Below are 17,821 nucleotides of genomic sequence, written 5' to 3'. Positions count from 1 at the left end.
ACGCTCTTCTAAATGGACTTACTTATCTTTTCCATTTAAATAAATACATTGTCAAAGAAAATGTTATCTCACGATCATCAATGAGAATTCATTATCACCTGTCCCAGAGAGAAGGTAGAAATAAATACAGTATGAGCACAGTACGCCCTGCGATTCTAATTAGGTGGCATTACCTGTGAGCCTGAAGCCTATTCTCGCTTTGTTAAAAAGGGAGATTAGCAAATAACAGAGAGAGGGTGTGAAAGGCTATTTGCGCTGATTGAGACTGTCTTCTTCCTGTGATGGGGACCGAAAGTGAGCTAAAGAGGGGGTGACTTTGTAGGTGAGTGACGTCCTGTCCGCTCCCTGTCCCACCACTCTCTACCACTTGCTATGGTCAGAGTCCCCCAGACTGCAGGGGCAGTGGCCATCAGTGCCCGCGCTGAGCTGGGGGAGGTCATGAAGGGAGTCAGTGACTGCTGTTCCTGACAAAAGGTACAGTGGGCAGACTCTGGCCAGACCCTCTCCTTTCTGCCCGGCTCAAGCAGGGCATCTCTGGGTGCAGCTAAGTTGCACCTCTGGTGAAATCCAGGTGGGCACGCTGGGAGCTCTCTCAGAAGATGCATCTCCTGCTCCCAGCTCCCTGAAGTCTGCAAGTGCACAAATCTAATCTCATGGGTTCCTCGTCTTTTGCTCAAACATGGGAGGTGGCCAAGGGCCAGCAGGTGGCATAGTGGTTAAGGCACTGGACTCCCACACGGCTGATTGCGGTTTGAGTCTCAGATCAGGCAGCTTGAAAATCATACTAGATGCATGCACACACATGCTCAAAATCCCAGGAGAGTGGAGAATGGATTTCAGCATAGTGATTCCCTGGGGGAGGAGGATGTGATTTCTCACTTTCCTTCTCACTGTCTCTCTCTCCGGCAAACACATTCACCCTACAGAAAAAAAAAAAAAAAAAAAAAAAAAAAAAAAAAAAAAAAAAAGGAGAGGTAGCCATAGTCTTCCCAGGGGAGGCCATGAACCCTAAGGTGGCACTTGAAGCAGGGAGAGAGAACTGGGCAAGAACATGGGCATTGGGTGAAATAGAGCCTGCCCTTCCAGTAGTACAGTGTTTTTGAGACTCAGTTTCTCTTCTGTGAAATGGGGTCATAAAACCCCCAACATCTCTCCCTACACCTTCAAGAAGTGGGTGAGGAGGCTGCCAATGAGATACCCAACAGATTGCCTGGCCCTGACACGGCGCTCACCGAAGTTCTGCTCCCTTCTCCACCTGCAAAACCAAGGGGGGCACCGTTTACCTGAGAGGACTCGCCCTGTCCTGGTAACTGCGTGGATTCCCGCTGCCTCGTCTACGGAGAAAGAATGCTGGCACCTGCCACCAACCTATGTCAAAGCCAGAGACATCACAGCCGTGCTCAGAATGCCTCAAACCCCAATGAGGTTGGGGATTGCACCCTGCGGGGGAGTGGAATGTTCTCACACGTGGAAGGCCCCTTCCTCCCACAGAGCCACCACTCAGCTCATAAGAACAGCCGTTAGCATTGAGCACATACTGTGTGCCACGCGTCCCACTCAGTGCTCTACCCGCTTCATCTTCTTTACTCTCAGAAACCCTCTGAGATCATTCACACACAGCAGACCTGGTAAGGTCAAGGTTCTTGTCCAAAGTGGCACAGGAAGTGGCCCAGCTGGGATTCCCGCGCTCTGTGGCGAGCTTGGGCTCTGTGCAGCATCTGCCCTGCGACTCTGCTTTCCTGCCCCATGGCCTGTGTGGTCAGTGCCCCGCCCTGCCTGGCCCCCTCGGGACAGAGCTGATGCCAGGGAGCTGTGGTACCCACTTGCAACGTGAGTGATCGAATGAACGGACGAATGACTGTCTCACGAGTGGCCAGCCCTGCCCACTTGCCCTCCCCCACTTCTGAAATCTGGAAAAGAGCCGTCTGTCTTGGAGGGACACCATGGCAAGGAGGAGTCATAAAAGATGAAACAAAGGAGAAGAGAGAGAGAGAGAGACCCGGAGAGGGAGAGGCAAAGAGAGAAATGAAAATGGAAAGAGGACACAACCACCCCTGGAGGCAGCCCCTGGAAAGTCGGGGTGGGAGTTTTTGCCCTGGCCCACCCCAGGCGGCAAGATTGTGGGAAGCAGAATCCCTGGTGGGTGGGCCACCAGCTCCCACCTTTCTTCCCATCTTCCTTCCTCACTCCCTTCCTGGTGCTTCCTGGTGTCACCTTTCACATAAACGCCTTGCCCTTGAATTCTGGTCTCAGAATCTGCACCCCCAGTAAGGAGCTCAGTCTAAGAACACCAAGCAGGACTGCTTAGCAAGATGTGTTTTCCTCCATTCCATTATGGAGGCCAAGGGAAGGTTCTCACAGGGGGCCAAGCTCTTGGCAAGTTGCTCTTTCTCCCGTATGCCTATGCCCCAGGAGCCATTTACATGTTTTGGGGGAGGCTTGGCTCCAGCCAACATGCTACCAAGGGCAGGGCTAAGTCAGTAACTCTCGGGGTGGTCAAGGAGATGCGGAGCAGGGGTCAGAAGTTCCCAGAGGTGCTCTTCACAATGGTTGTCCCATGGAATGTTCGCCAGTGTCACTGGGAGAAAAATAAATTGTGCATCATATCAATATGGTCAATTGATTAAATAAATGTCTTAACTGTGGGACTTCTCAGAGTCTTTGAAGTATGTCTTGTCAATCTTCAAGAAGTTTGTGGAAGTTCTACTCAGACTTAATTGGTTTTTGAATGCTTTTTTTTTTTTTTTTGAGAGGTTTTAGTTATAGGGAGTGTGCGCTTGCCAGAAAGAGAGATGAAAAGCAAGAAATCACCCCCCAGGGGGAATGGCCACACCGCAATCCCTTCTCCTCCATTCTCCTCTCGGGATCTTGGGCACGCATGCACACGCGCCCAGCATGAGTTTAAGCCACTGTGTCTGAGATTCGAACCGCGGTCGACTACATGGGAGTCCAGCAGCATCGCCATTATGCCAACTGCTGGCCCCTTGAATGCTTTTTAAAATATTTATTTATTTATTTATTATTAAATTTGTCATAGGGCACATATGCTCACCAGAGAAAGACAGAGAGAGGGAAAGTGACAAAGCAAACTGCCCGGCCTGGGAGTCAAACCAAGGTCACTCATGTGGGAGTCCAGCACTTTAACCACCACACCACTTGCTGGCTCCTGGTCTTTGAGTACTTTTAGAGAGTCTCCAGCAGGCCTACTGCTCCATGAGCCTTAAGTTTAGGAAACACTGCTGTAACTGAAAGTTCCCTCACCTAAGCACATGACCCTGGGCAGATTGCAGCAACTGAATCAATTGTCCAAGGTCACTCCTTAGACAAGAGACAGGCTGGGATTTGAATAAAGAGAACAAAGGAGAAATAGGAAAAGAAAGGGGGAAAGGGGAAGGAGCAAGAGAAGGTAATGGAACTACAGTTTCTGAGATGCTCAGCTCTACCTGCGAAGGCAGATTTTTCCCTTTGCACTCAACGCAAATGAGTAAGAAAGAGAGAGAAATTAACATGGCTGCTTTTCCCTATGCACCGTGAGTTCAATTGCTATCAATTACTGTGGCCTCCTGCATTTATTAATAACCACGTTATTCCTCCTTCCAACAATAGCTGTGCTGTTGCTGAATTACTCAACGTTATGTAACTTATTTATAACACCAGAGCATCTGGTTTGCGGTTCCTCAACTGGAGGTCCACAAAGCTGAGGCCTGTGCGGAAGTAGGCTGCCTGCCGGGAAGAGATAAGGCAGTAGCTGCCATTAGAGAAGGCCACGTTCTGGAGACAAACTGTGTAGGTTCGAACTCCACCTCCACCACTTAACACCGCAGGTTGTTGGAGTGGGGTCAGCTCTTTGAGCCTCAGTCCCTCCTCCTATAAAATGTGAACAATGAACAGAAGCTACTGTTCTGCTGGTGAAGAGGCAATGAGGGCGTACAAGAGTCTTCAAAACGTTCCTGGGAAATGCATATGATGAAAATGCATGAGTTTCAAACATTTTGCTATCAAAATAAAGACGTACTCTATGGTGGCCAAATGGTGGCATAGAAGCAATGCAATGCTCTGCTACACTAGCCCACATGGGAAGGTTCCAGAATCACATCTGGAGACCTCCCAGAACATGCAGAGATGCCCCTGAACCAGGGCTACCTGAAACTGATGGCAGACTGTAACATGAGGGCCTGTTGGGGATGCCTCTCTCTCAAAACTCTAAACCTAAAAAAATAAATAAATCCTTCAGGACCAGCAGGTGGCATAATGGTTAAGGCATTAGACTCCCAACTGTGGTTCAAGTCCCAGACCTGGTGGCTTGTTTTCTCACTCTCCCTCTCTCTGTCTCTCTGGGCAAATGGAAGAAGGACAATAAAAAAAATTAAATAAAGAATTTTTTTAAGATAAAGTAAAATAAAATAATTACTTTAATTCAACTTTTCATGAACTTCTTGAAGTGTCCTCACATGTATAGAACATTAATAAAAGATCTGTTCAATAAATATGAGTCCCTGTGATTAATGATCATAGTCTGAGATTTCCACCCCTGAAGGGGACAAATAGGTCAGAAAGGGAAACCCAAGAGCAAATCCTATTGTTGGGACAGTGGAAAATGTGACTTTTTTTTTTTTTTGAGAGTTTTTTTGCTACAGAGCACATGCACTTGCCAGAGAGACAAGAAGAGACAGAGAGACAGAAAATGAGAAATCACCCCCTGGCGTGATGGCCACACCACCATCCCTTCTCCACCATTTTCTTCTTGGGATTTGGGGGACGCATGCAAAATCCTGGACTCAAATCATGGTCAACTACATGCGAGTTCTGCAACGGAACCATTACACCACCTGCTGGTCCTAATCTTCTTATCCTTAGCATTCAGGACTTTGAGTCAGCCTCAGCACCCTGGACATACTATGCCAACTGCCTGGCTTTGGAGAAAGCCATCGGCCTGTTCCAGGGCCTTTGCTTATCTGGAACTAGAGCTTCCTGGAAGGCCAGGCCAACAAGTCATCTACAGATTGCTGCTGAGTTCAACACTGCCCTCACAAGAACAGCCAAGAAGCCAGCACACAGACCACTCCCAGGGTGTTGGAGTCTGGGAGCAGGGATTCTGGGAAAAGAAGTCTCTATGAGCAAACCAGACTAAATAGGTTGCGACTTGTTGAATACGTTAATGGGCATTGGCAATTTACAAGAGAAAGAGAATGTGTGGTAGGAGGTCTCCCAAACTAACCTACTCAAGTAGCCAGAGAAAAGGCTGATGAGGTGTTTTTGAGGTGGTGGAGAACTGTGGAGTGAACTGAAAACTGGATGGCTAAAGACAGTTTCAGCTTGTCTATTGGGTAGGTGTTACCTCCATGAGCCTCAGTTTCCTTATTCACAAAACAGAATGGCTTCTTTCCCATTGGGTTGTTTTAAGAATGGAACGAGGCATTGTATGTGAGTGTCCCCAAGTAGAAGATCCAAGCTGAGGATCAGAGTCATGCAGGAGACCTCAGCTGGAAGGTGTCACATGGGGTGGCCACAGGATGGAAGGCACGGGGCTGAGACCAGCTGTGGGTCTGTGAGCACCGCACAGCCGGCGAGGCAGAACCCAGGACCACACCCAGGCTGCCTGATCCCCAGTCCTGTGCTCTCTTCAGATGCAAGTGCCCCTTGGTTAGACAGGCTGAGTGTGTGTGGGGGGGAGGAGGGGTGTCATACAACCTATCAAATTGTTGCCCTTGACACTGCATCATGTGGCCCAAGAAAAGCCCAGCAATTTCCAGCATTTCCTGAGGGTTCACCGTGTGTCTGAGCATTTAATGTTGTCAATGCAGCAACCGTGCAAAAGGAACAACTGCCAGTTCTGTTTCTCGATGCACCATAGACCACACAAGAAATGCAGTGCTGAGAATAAGAGTGTGGGCTTTAAGGACGGAGCCCCTCCATCCAAAATCGAGCCCCTCCTTTTCCCAAGTCCATTACCTTAAGTCGTTTATTTTACTTGTCAGAGCCTCCATTTACCCCTCCCTAAAATGGGTATAACCTGGCACGTAGAATTATGAGGACTAACTGGAATAATCCATGCAAGTCATTTTCAATCATATGCCTGGCAGTGAGTGCATTCTCAGTAACTAGTCACGGTTAATTCTATCACTATCATTACTGCCGTATTACTAGTTCCGTTATTTTTTGACTCTGAATGGGGGGGGGGTTCCAGAGTTCATCCATGTTGGGGTTCTCCGCAAGCTATCCTTTTCTCCCTTCCAACAACAGGTTAATGGAGCCGCTGGTGATCAAAGCTAAAAGGTGATCAGTGAGCACCTAGTGCACCACCATTCGGTAAGTCCTTTCCTCCCTCTGAGCCTCAGTTTCCCCATCTGTAAGACGGGGTAATAGCTTCCACTTCATGGGATTACTGAAATGGCCAAAGCTCTGAGAAGACTGCCGGGCACCAGGTAAGCACTAAGTGAATGTTCGCTGCTGTTACCATCTAGGGAAAACAGAGGCCAAAAAGAAGGAACTAGGCTTTTATAGGGCCACCCAACTGGGACTGGCTTGGTCACTGTGAAATCTGAGTCCCTCATGCTCCCAGTGTCCCCACCTCACCCTCCAAGGCACCAACTGCTATAAGCTCTATCTTGTAGTGTCGGCCACTCAGGGGCATACATTTTTTAAATTATATATAATTATTTACATCCCAGAGCAGCCATTCCAGCTTAATGAATGAATTCAATATGCTCCCAAAATGCAGAATAAATCCTTGCCTGTGGCCCAGAATAGGCCCGACTGCACCAGCTGTCAAGCAGGGAGCCCAGCTACCAGATGGGCCAGAGCAAGGGTGCACAGCCTCTGGCTGCGTGAAGGCACTGGGGTGGGACAGGGCCAAGGAGGGGGCAGGCCTCAGGGGTGCAGGGCTCAAGGACAGAGCAGTGAAAGTCCCAGGATGCCAGGCTACATGGTAATCCTCTCTTAATCACAGCCTCCCTTTGGAACAGCACCAGCACAAGGGCCCTTGGGATGGTACCTTGCAGAGAGGAAAACAGGCACCAGGCATTACATCAAGGAAGAGGCCTGGGGCCAGCAGCACAGCAGTGAAAATGCAATGCCCCGCGAGGCCCTCCCACAGGCCCTCCCCAGTTTAAGTCCAGAGACCTCTCTAAGTACACCACGCATCTTATAGCTCCAGAATACAGGGCCCAGGGAGGACTAAAGACCAGTCCAAGCTGGCCTCCCCTCCTTGGCTTCACTGGAGAGAACTCCCCTAGACAGTGCACATGGTTCTCATTAATAAGAATAACAAGAATAGCAAGAACGACAGAGCTCAAATATCCAAAACATTTTAAAAATAATTTGCCAGAGGGTACATGCATTCACCAGTGAGAGACAGAGAGAGAGGGAAAGTGAGAAAGCAACTCCCATTGGAAACGGTTGCATCGCAATCCCTTTTCCATCTGCTCCTCTGTTTGGGATTTTGGGCACACATGGATGCACACACACCTGGTGTATTTTTCAAACCACGAGGTCTGAGACTCCAACTGTGTGGCCAGCCGTGTGGGATCTAGTCACCTTAACTCCACACTGTGGGTTGGCCCTCTAATTAAATCATGCAAGCCTCTCAAGAATGCTAGGAGCTAGGCACCATTATTGTCCCGTTTCATAGAGAATGTTCAGGCTCGGAGGTCCAAGGAGGCACCGAGGTCACTCAGTTGACGAAACAGGGTTGAACACAGGTCGGCCAGCCCCAGAGCCCACAGCTTCAGCCTGGATTCTGAGCCTTCCTGCAGTCTGCTTAGCGGGACGACCTTGCAAACGGAGGACTAGGTGGAAGCTGGAGGATGGCTCGAGACTGGACAGAGCTGAGCGGGAGCTTGTAGAAGAGATGATGGGGGTGTGGGTGCCTACAAGTCACCCAACAGCTTAGCCAGCAGGGCAGCCTCATGCAGGAGGAGCTTCAGAGGCAGACGGCACTGGGTCCTAACCTTGGCTCCACCTCGTGATCCTGTGTGGCTTTGATAAGGCTGCATAGCCTCTCTGAGCCTCAGCGTCCTGGACCACAGAATGGTGATTCCTTCCCTGTTGTCAGAATTAAAAGAGAGAACCCACGGAAAGTGACCCCCGGCTGTGGGCAGAGGAAGAGAACAGACAGGCTCTGGGAGGATTCCATTAGTAGATACCGTTCCTGGGAAGAGACCACGTCTGATTTTAAGCTCATATAGCCAAGAGGCTCCAAGACAGAGGAACTTCTGTGAAGAGGGCACAGAGTTCATCTTTGATGTGTTCTTTTACAGGAAGAGGGTCCTTGGGGTATATCAGAGGATAGCAGAGGCCACTGGTAATAAAGGCAGAGGGCAAGCCCCCAAGGGCACACCCTCTCTCCACTGCCATAGGGAGTGGAGAAGCACAGGCTGTAGAACTCCTCAACCTGCAGCAGCGTAATGTCCACCAGCCACCTCTTCCGTGCTTGGCCCCACGCTAGAGCCCTCAGCATGGGGCATTTCAGTCCATCTGCACAGCAGCCCTGCGATGTTACTACTCTTCTCTACACCATTTTACAGGCAAGAAAACTGAGCCTCAGGGAGCTTCAATTATTTGCTCAAGGTCACTGTGGCAAAACATGGCCATACCACTATTGCTCATCCCACATGTCCAGGAACCTTGCTGCACCCCCATGGAGGAAGAGAGTCTGGTCCTCCTCACCCTTGAAGCCGTGACACACTCAAAGTCAATCAAATGTGGCAGATGGGACACAGCCCAGATGCAGTTTCCATCTCACTCACTGGAAACTTGCCCTGGGACCTCTATAGCTGCCATGTCATGAGGAAGCTCAACCAACCTCACACAGAGACCTGAGACTGCATGAAGAGAGAAAAATGCCCCACTCTCCAACTTCCCACTGGTGCAACATTGGCCACCACTTGACTGCAGTCACATGAAAGACCCCAAGCTAGAACCACCCAGCTGAGCCCTTCCAAACTGTAGATGTACAGAAGCCTTGGGAAATAATATAAGTGATTATTGTGTAAGCCATGGCATCGGGAGCTGATTTCTTACACAGCACGGCAACTTAACAACCACACACCCAGCAAGTGCTGGAATCCTCACTCCAGTTTGAGCCCAGGATTGTGTTGATCCAGATAGTATTCCAACCACCATGCTATTCTGTCCTTGGCCCTCAAGATCATCTGCTAAGCTGAAGTAAGAGTACTAGACCAAGAGCTGGAGTCTGGTTTTGAACCTGCCACTTATTAGCAGAGACATTTCACCGTGTGTCCTTAGACAAAGAGCTACATTGCTTAGGGGTTCAGGTTTATCCACCCAGTCCACTGAGCCTACCTCAGGGGCAGGCTTTAGTGCCAACAGAGAGAATGGATAACAAAAGAGTTTTATAAAGAGAGGAGAAGCAGTGCTTATTGAAAACCTCCTACATACAAGTGTTGTATCCTCATTACCTGACTATAGAAAGACTGTAGGGGTAGAAGGGGTGGTATCATCTTACAGCCAAGGAATCTGAGGCTCAGAGAGGTGAGAAGTCACCTACCTGGCGTGAATCATACAGCCAGGGGATCGGGAAGCCTGGCATAGAATCAGCTCTTTCCAATCCCAGAGCTCCAGCTCACTCCTCCTTCCCACTCTCCCTTATCAAGGAAGCTCGAGAGAGCATCCATCTGTTGAAACACACAAGCACCAGCTCATTGTTCCACGGGCCTTGTGTTGCCAAAGGGATGAGCCGTTTCACAATGGCTCCAGGCCTTGAGCCTTGCTGAACAGCAAGCCAGGTGGAATGCCAAACCACCTGGTGTTTTTGGCCTGGTTTGTGATGCCAGCCCTCAAAGCCCCCTCCTTCAGCCTTCCCAAGGGGCCTGTCATCCATAGTAAGCCTATGAGACAGGAAGGGGTGTGGATATCATGCAGAGGGAGGGGGAACACAGCTCCTTCACCACCACGATGGCAGGTTTCCTAAGATCCCAAGGCCAGCTGCACATGGCCCCTCTAAACAAGTCTCATTAGAATGAACCAACTAAGTCCAGGACCTACCTGGACAGCCAGTGGGAAGTGGCCCAGAGTCAGCAGGTGGGGGTGCCCACAGGAGCATAATTGTGTCGTTTGTCCACCTGTCCTTCTGCCTAGCCCCTCTTCTCTCCTGCCAATGTGATTGAGTACAAACCCACTCCCCCACCCCCATACCCTTTATCTCATTTCTATCCCACAGCGACCCCTCCCTCCTTGAAGAGCTGCTCAGAAGATGAATCAGTCAACAGGTATTTATTGAACATGTACTAGGCACCAGCCCCTGGGCTGGGCCGTAGGGGCGCAGTGATGAACAGAATCAGATAGAGTCCTTGCACTTGCATGGTTGTAGCCCAGTGGGGGAGACGGACGGATGTGAATCAGTAATCAATCATCCCACGTGAAAGAGAGGGATGACCAGGCACACAGCACAGCCCTCTTAGTATACAGAACAGGAAACAGACCTTGTCCAGGGGGATCAGGGAGGCTTTGGGAAGGGAGAGGGGCTGCAGGGGGAGCGAATCACCAATGGCCAATGATGTAATCCAGTCATGACTACCTAAGAAAGCTTCCATGGGAACCCCTGTGATTACTCAGCACAGGGACTCCAGCAAAACAGTAACAGCCCGAAATTCACCCTGGACTGTACCAGCTGTGTGACGCCAGGTGAGTCACGTGCCTTCTCTGAGCCTCCCTTTGGTTGTCTAAGAAATGCACGGGGATGAAAGTAAGAAGTCCTCACCTTGAGCCACGTCCCCTGTCCCATACATGCTGGCATTGACTCACGGAATCCTCACAACGAGCCTATAAAACAGGCTCATCATCAGTCTTATTTTACAGAGGAGGAAACTGAAGCTCAGAGAGGCCAAGCCAGGATTCCCTGGACTTGCTGACAGCATTCCTTCTCCATAGTGGGTTGTTGCATGCATCTAATCAAAAGGCGTGATAGAGGAATGGGTGCCATTGAAACTGTCGAACATTAAACCAATATTAGCAGCGTTATTGTTATTGCTGTAACTGTTCAAAACCTCAGCTCCTCTTAGAAGACCTGAAATCTCCCTACAGGGACTGATATTGGTTTTTAAAAATAGGATTGGGGCTCTCAAAATAAGTTAGGAAGGAGGAGAGGATCATTTTAATGAAAAAAAAAAAAAAGAAGAAAAAAAACCCTGATTAATGGAAATGATTCTTAATATATTTCAAAATGATCTGTTATGACACAAAGCCAAGACATTTATATACGACTCTGAAATTCTTAATAGCTGATTTTAGAGCAACCTATTATGAAAGATTCCAAAGCAGAATATATAGTAAGTAAATCATCGGGCAGGCCTCCCAGGCAGACTGACGGCAGCTCTTCTTAAAATAATTTATAAGGTGGGCTCGGGGGGAGGACTGGGAGAAATTATTGCCATAATCATGTATTAATGAAATATTTATAAAAGTGACTTTCGCTTTTATTATCACAGGCATTCACATGTAGGGGGTCAGGTCCCTGAGTCCACCTAGGAGGGGCGACCCTTTATCTTGGGGAAGAATCAAACTGAGCTCCTTCACTGCTCTGGCAACAGGTCAACAGGCCAGTCTCTGTTTTGCAAAGATGGAGGCAGAGAGGGTACAAGTGTGAGCATGAAAACCAGAAGGTGGGCCCCAGACATAGGCAGGGCTTGCTATTTTCTCAGGCTTTGCAGAGCATCTCAAGGGAGCAATCTCCTTTGACCAGTGCCCAGCCTCGAGGCAGCCGGTTCTGCAATCCTGAGAAAGTCTCCTAACCCTGGCTCAGCAGCATGCACTATTGGAGCTGCCTTCTGCTGAGCGACTGACACCACTGAGGCCCTGCCCTGACTCCCTGCCTGCCCATACCTGCCGTAGGCGCCCCACTGCAGGCACCTCTCTCTCTGCCCCTCTGCCTTCTCTGGCTTTAAGAGCAGGCTTAACCCCATATATGGGGGCCGGCTGGAAGCACAAGGAGCTTTCCCCACCCCCAGGAGCAACCCTAACCAGGCAGAAGCAGGAGGGAGTGGATAAATGCCCTGGCTTCCTTACCTCTCAGAGTCTCTCCAGGGTCCCCAGTAAGGCCGAGTCTCAATTCCCTGGAGGTCACATGCACCCTGTATTACCTGCTTCTCTTCTCCATTCTCCTGCCATTGCCTTTAGGGATCCCCTGTTCTATAAGCTACATGCCCCCATATCTTTGTCTCAGGGTCTGCTTCTGGGAGGACCAGCCTAATTCAGCTTCCTCCTCTTTATTCCATTAATCTTCCCATCAGCCCTTCTCTTGGTACATCGAAAGGAAAAGACAAAGCTCAGAGAAATTCCATTTTGGGGCAGCTCAATCAATGGTCCTGTGGTGATGTGCTGCTTATGTGATGCTGCGTCCATATGGAAGGTTGTGGGTTCAGTTCTCTGGTCAACCTGTATGTACCAGTCATTCTTGCCCATGGTCCTGGCTGGCTGGGAACACTGGGAGGAGATCACAGCATGAGACCCTGTTAAAGGTGCTTGTCTTTCTCTCTCTCTCTTTCAAAAGAAACTTTAAAAAATAAAGTTCTTTTTTTTTTTTTTAAAGAATTAGTTTATTTAACTTTATTTATTTATTTATTTATTTAAATTTGACCAGAGAGGGACAGAGTGAAAGAGAGAGAGAGAGAGGGAAAGTGAGAAAGCAAGCCGCCAGGTCCAGGACTCGAGTCACAGTCAGCCATGTGGCAGTCCAATACCCTTAACCACCACGCCATCTGCTGGCCCAAAAATAAAGTTCTGTTTTGAACCCATGTCTACCTCATTCAAGAGCCCCACACCCTACTGCTTATGGCGCTAGATCTTCCGAGCCTTGGTTTTCCATTCTGCAGAATAGGTCTGCTTCCTTCCACACATCCCTAACCCAGAGCTCTTCGTGCTCCACCTTTGAACCTTCTCAGCTCTCCTGGTCTGAACTCTGCATCACATCCCCAATGCTGGATGAGAGTTTCAAGTTTAAAAGTCTCGTCTCACCAAATAAATGACAAATGCGTGAGAAGGGACAGAATCACCACAGCCTCTCATATCCCTCCCTCTTCCCAGCACAGGTTTGGGTGCAAAGCCAATCCTGACCCATCTCAGAGATTGGGTGGCTGTTGTGAACAGATTAAATGAGGCCCAGCTTGGTGGTGCCAACGGTAGCAAACAGAACTGAGTGCTGGAAGCCATGTAACGAACCAGGGGTTCAGATCCTTGGGACAGCCTGAAAACATGTATGATGCACGGGTAGGTGCCCAAGATCCTAACTGGCTGGAGAGCTCAGAAAGGGGACTAAGGGGTGACAGGGCCTTGTTGAGGGCACGCACTCTCTCTCGCTCTCTCTCTCTGCAAGCAGGCATGCATGCCCAAGATCTCAGGAGGAGAATGGAAGAGAAGGGACTGCAGCACGGTCATGCCCTCTGGGGAATGATTTCTCACTTTCTGTCTCTCCAGCGAGTGCTCACGCCCTAGAGCAAAAATCCCTCTCTCTAAAATAAAAAATTAAAAACGAGCCGATTCGGTAACTCAAAGTCACACAGTAAGATGGGGTAGAGCTGGGTTCCTGACATCTTCTCCCTGGTTTGTCAGGGTCTGAGAAAGACAGAGGCTTCTTCCCAGAGCATGACTAAACAGCTAAGTAGTTCGGAGGCGCAGAGCCATAGTGCCACAATCTCCCACGGGGTGAGCAAACTTTTTCTGCAGAAGGCCATCTAGTCATTTCAGGCCATGCAGTCCCGCAATCCCTGTCTCCACTACCCGAGGCTGTCATTGTAGAGTGGAAACAGCCATGACACGGAAACAAATGGGCAGGGCTGTGCTCCAGGAAGACTTTAATTGCAAACACTATCATTTGAATACCATGTCATTTTCATGTGTCCTGAGATATTATTCTGGTATATGTTCTTTGTCATTCCATCGAGACATAATTGCAGTTCTTAGTTTGCAGACGGTGTGGAAACAGGCAGCAAGTTGGAGTCAACCCATAAGCCATCAACTGCTGACTGACGATGCAGGCAGTCACCGGTAGAGGTAGGGTTCTTTTCTTTTCTTTTCTTTTTTTTAGAGAGAGATTTTTGTTATAGGACGCGTGCGCTCACCAGAGAGACAGAGAGACAGAAAGTGAGCAATCACCCCCCAGGGGGGATGGCTGTGCTGCAGTCCCTTCTCTCCCATTCTTTCTGTTGGGATTTTGGGTATCCATGCACATGCGCCCGGTGTGAGTTTTAAGCTGCTGTGTGTGGGGCTCCAACCACAGCTGACTACCTGGAAATCCAGTGACATAACCTTATCCCATCTGCTGGTCATTCTTTTCTTTTCTTTTTTTTTTTTTTTTTAAATTAAGGTTTTTGCCAAAAGGTGTGTGCAATTGCTGGAGAGAAATGGAGAAAGATAGTGAGGAAAAGTGAGAAATCATTTCCGAGGGGGGATGGTCACACTGTAATCCTTCTTCTCCTGAGGTTTTGGGCATGCATACACATGCACTGGCATAATTTTCAAGTCAACGGGTCTGGGACTTGAACCAAAGTTGTCTGAGTGGAAGTCCACCACCTGCTGGCCCTGTAGAGGTGGGGGTTTCTAACCAGTGATTGGTTCTGCAGGATAAGAAATGCATCCTAAGGGCAAAAATGCATTGCTCAAGAGAAGCTGGATCCCACATGACAACCGCAATTCAAATCCGCAGCTCCATCAACCTGAAACACCCTGGGCACATGTGCAAGTGCCCGAGATTCAGAAGGCTGGAGGGCTGGAGGGCTGGAGGGACTGCCGCATGACTAGACGCTGTGAAGGGTGCCTCTCTTTCTCCCGCTCGCCTGAGCACTCTCTCTCTCTCTCTCTCATGCAAGCACATACTCTATCATAAATGAAGAAAAAAGTTTTAATAAAAATGTTTTTTCAAATGTACCCCAGGCCGAGACTGAACTATCTTCCTATATTCTAATATGCATGACCCAAGTGGCCGTGGTGACCAGGAGGATGAGCGAGACACATCGCAACCGCCTGAGCAAGACGGTAGTGAAGCCTAAACAGCTGAGCTGCCAGTCATGGTCCATGTGACTTGTGGAAACACGAGTGGCATTTGTTGTTACTACATTTGCCCCGCCTAGCACACCTGTCCTCAGCTGGGACCAGCTGTGCTCCACTTAGCATGACTTCTAGAAATTTCCAAAATATAATCGGTTAGTATGAGAAGACCTCAGGAGGTTCATGGAAAATGGAAACTAAAATACAAGTTTATTTTGATGCACCAAAAAAAAAAAAAGGAAAAAATAAAAATTAAAATCTATGCATAATTTTCATCATATACATTTTCCAGGAACTTTATGAAGACCCCTGGTACATGTGGCTCACATGGCTCAAAAGTGACAAGGCCTGTGAACCTGGGAATGGAGGAAATGACATGTTGTCACCTTTTCAGCGTCTGCCAGCCCCCAGCGGGACAGTCCAGAACATCAACCTCAGTTTTAGGACGGAATGCAATTTGCACATACGTTCACTTCACAAGCAAGTTCCAGCTCTACGTTCTGGGCCCAGAGGAAGCCACTCCCTACCAGGATGAGCGAGAGAAGGACACAGCCACAATACAAAGCGTTATACATTTCAGGATGACAGGGCCCACCCTGTTCTTGATCCACCTCCCCTTCTCCCCAGAACCTACAGAGTTCCAGAAGACAGAGCAGAAGAGACCAGCTCTACAGTGAAGGACTGTGAATGCCAATCCAAGGTAGGGAAGGTAAGGGAGAGCCTCAGGATGACCCCAAGCAGAAGAATGGCACAGTAGCTCTATGTCATTGTAAGGAACCAACTGGTCCTAAAGAACATGATGGGAGAAGATGTGACGATATCAACAGTCCAAGCCAAAAAAAATAAATAAATAAATAAGCCAACACCTAGTCTACAGTGATAACAGTGAGGATTGAAGAGCCAGGATAGAAATGATTACATGGGGCCTCTACGGGGCACCATGAATAAGGAAAGTGTGAGGATGAGAGGGTTGATTGGAGTCACTTGCAAGACCAGGTAGAAGTCGGGACAATCGGCAAACAGACAATTAAGGAGGGGACCAAGGCCGCAGGTTAGGTTTTCAGCATGCATAATGAGAAATATCTCCAGGGTTCTAGACGGAAACAGCACTTCATTGCTTAGAACCAACCTTCTCTTGCATATTCTTGAACTGCTCTGCCTAGGACAGTAACCATACCTACCTATGGCTACTTAAATTTAAGTTAATTCAAATTAAATACAACTGAAAATTTAATTCCTCCATCGCACTAGCTACATTTCGTGCTCAAGGCTGCAGGCGGCTAGAGGGCTATTATCCTGGACGGCACTGAGAGAGGCTCTCTCCATCGTTGTAGGAAGTTCTTTTGGACAGGGCTAGTCTAAGTTCGAAAAATCGAGTCCTGTCTCCTTCTTGCCATGCCTGTTTCGGCCACCTCCCCAAGAACGGTCCCAGAGGCATGGAAGATGACAGCTTGACCCTGTCTTCGCCTCGCCAAGAGAAGGGCCTCGTCAGGCACCTGCTGGAGGAGACACCTGGCAGCCCAGGTGAGCTCGGCAGGAAGGACGTACCTTTGCAGGCCCCCGCTGCGCCGAGGTGGTAGATGGCTGCCAGCACCCGCCAAATGGCTCGCCGCTCACTCTCCGAGATGCCCAGCGTCTCCATGGCACCCTGGAGCTGGGCAAAGGCAGCTGCTGCCTTCTGCTTGTCTTCGGGCTGAGAGCAAAGGGAGAGAGGGAAAAAGAGGCCGTCATGATGGAGAGAATTCAAACACGCGACATGAAGCCATGGTCCAGCTCAGGGGGATGTGTGATCGCTTCATCACAGCAGGAAATTACCCCCGGTGAGGCTGAGCAAGATTGTCACACAAACTCGGGCTTCTGGGAAAGTTATAAAAACCACGTCCATTTGACTTGGGAATACAGTGTGAGTTTTATTCATTCATGTGCTCATTGGCTACAGAAAATCACAACTGGGTTTCTTCTGCTCTGTGCTGGGCTCTGGTCTAAGGATACAACAAAACTCAGACCTTGACTTTGAGGCCCCCTCCAAGTAGAAGTGGAAAGAGACATAAAAGCAGCTAAGTGTGAAATAGCCTACGTGGACAGCCACAGATCTGCATGGGGAGCTGTGGGACGTCAGAGGAGGAAAGGGCTAATGAAACCCACTCAAGAGAGCCAAAGAGAAACTGTTGAAGGTGAGATCAAATTGCAACTGAAGTTGGAAAGGTAAATAGGCCAAGTTGACCAATTTAATGTAATAAAGGTTCTGACAGGCAGACGCCTCTGCCTGAGCAAAAGAGATTTGGATAAACAATAAGTGGTCAATTGAATGTGGACGTAGAAGCAGGTATTTCTGGGGATGGTTCAGGGGAGATGACAATGCTTGAGAAGCTGGCATGGGACAGCCTTGAAGGCCTGAAACACAATATTAAAGGGCACGAGCTTTAAACTCTAGTCACGATGAACAAATACTGATACTTTCCCCTGTTGACATTCCTGGACCCATGGCAGACATCACTAATCAATCAAGATCCTACAGCAAACCAGTGAGTCCAGATTTATTTCAGGACATCACCTTGTGCAACCACCACCAACTGATCCATCTCAGTAGCTGAAACAGTACTTGTTTTCCATTCCCAGTGTGGCAATGGGAAACTGCCAAAGATTTTTAATAGGAGGAAAGAGAAAATGACATGATCAGATGTTTATGGGTTGTAGTGGGTTTTTTTTTTTAAGATTTATGATCCCAATTATGTTTGATTGAATATTAAAATTAGCCTGAAACTCCTCTGCACACACCATCTGGCCAAGGAGACTCAGCCCAGAAGCCTGCTGGGTAGAG

General features: G+C 48.8%; 1 protein-coding gene and 1 long non-coding RNA gene across 4 annotated transcripts in view; one reads left to right on the top strand and one right to left on the bottom strand.

The window, feature by feature from the left end:
* Positions 1-17,821, bottom strand: part of MYO18B (myosin XVIIIB) — a 305,047-nt gene that overhangs the window by 228,633 nt on the left and 58,593 nt on the right. For all 3 annotated transcript variants that reach the window (XM_006147864.2, XM_006147865.1, XM_006147866.1), the window contains one exon: positions 16,549-16,693. In XM_006147864.2, coding sequence (XP_006147926.1) covers positions 16,549-16,693 — 145 coding nt within the window. The remainder of the gene's footprint in view (positions 1-16,548; positions 16,694-17,821) is intronic.
* Positions 10,604-14,710, top strand: LOC106734811 (uncharacterized). The gene is made up of 3 exons (XR_001370362.1): positions 10,604-10,644; positions 13,918-14,007; positions 14,577-14,710. It is a non-coding gene; the product is annotated as an uncharacterized LOC106734811 (long non-coding RNA).

This window comes from Tupaia chinensis, unplaced genomic scaffold (genome assembly GCF_000334495.1).
Source record: "Tupaia chinensis unplaced genomic scaffold, TupChi_1.0 Scaffold000226_1, whole genome shotgun sequence".
NCBI lineage: Eukaryota > Metazoa > Chordata > Mammalia > Scandentia > Tupaiidae > Tupaia > Tupaia belangeri.
Note: the sequence above shows the minus strand (reverse complement) of the source record. Positions and strands in the feature narration are given on the sequence as shown.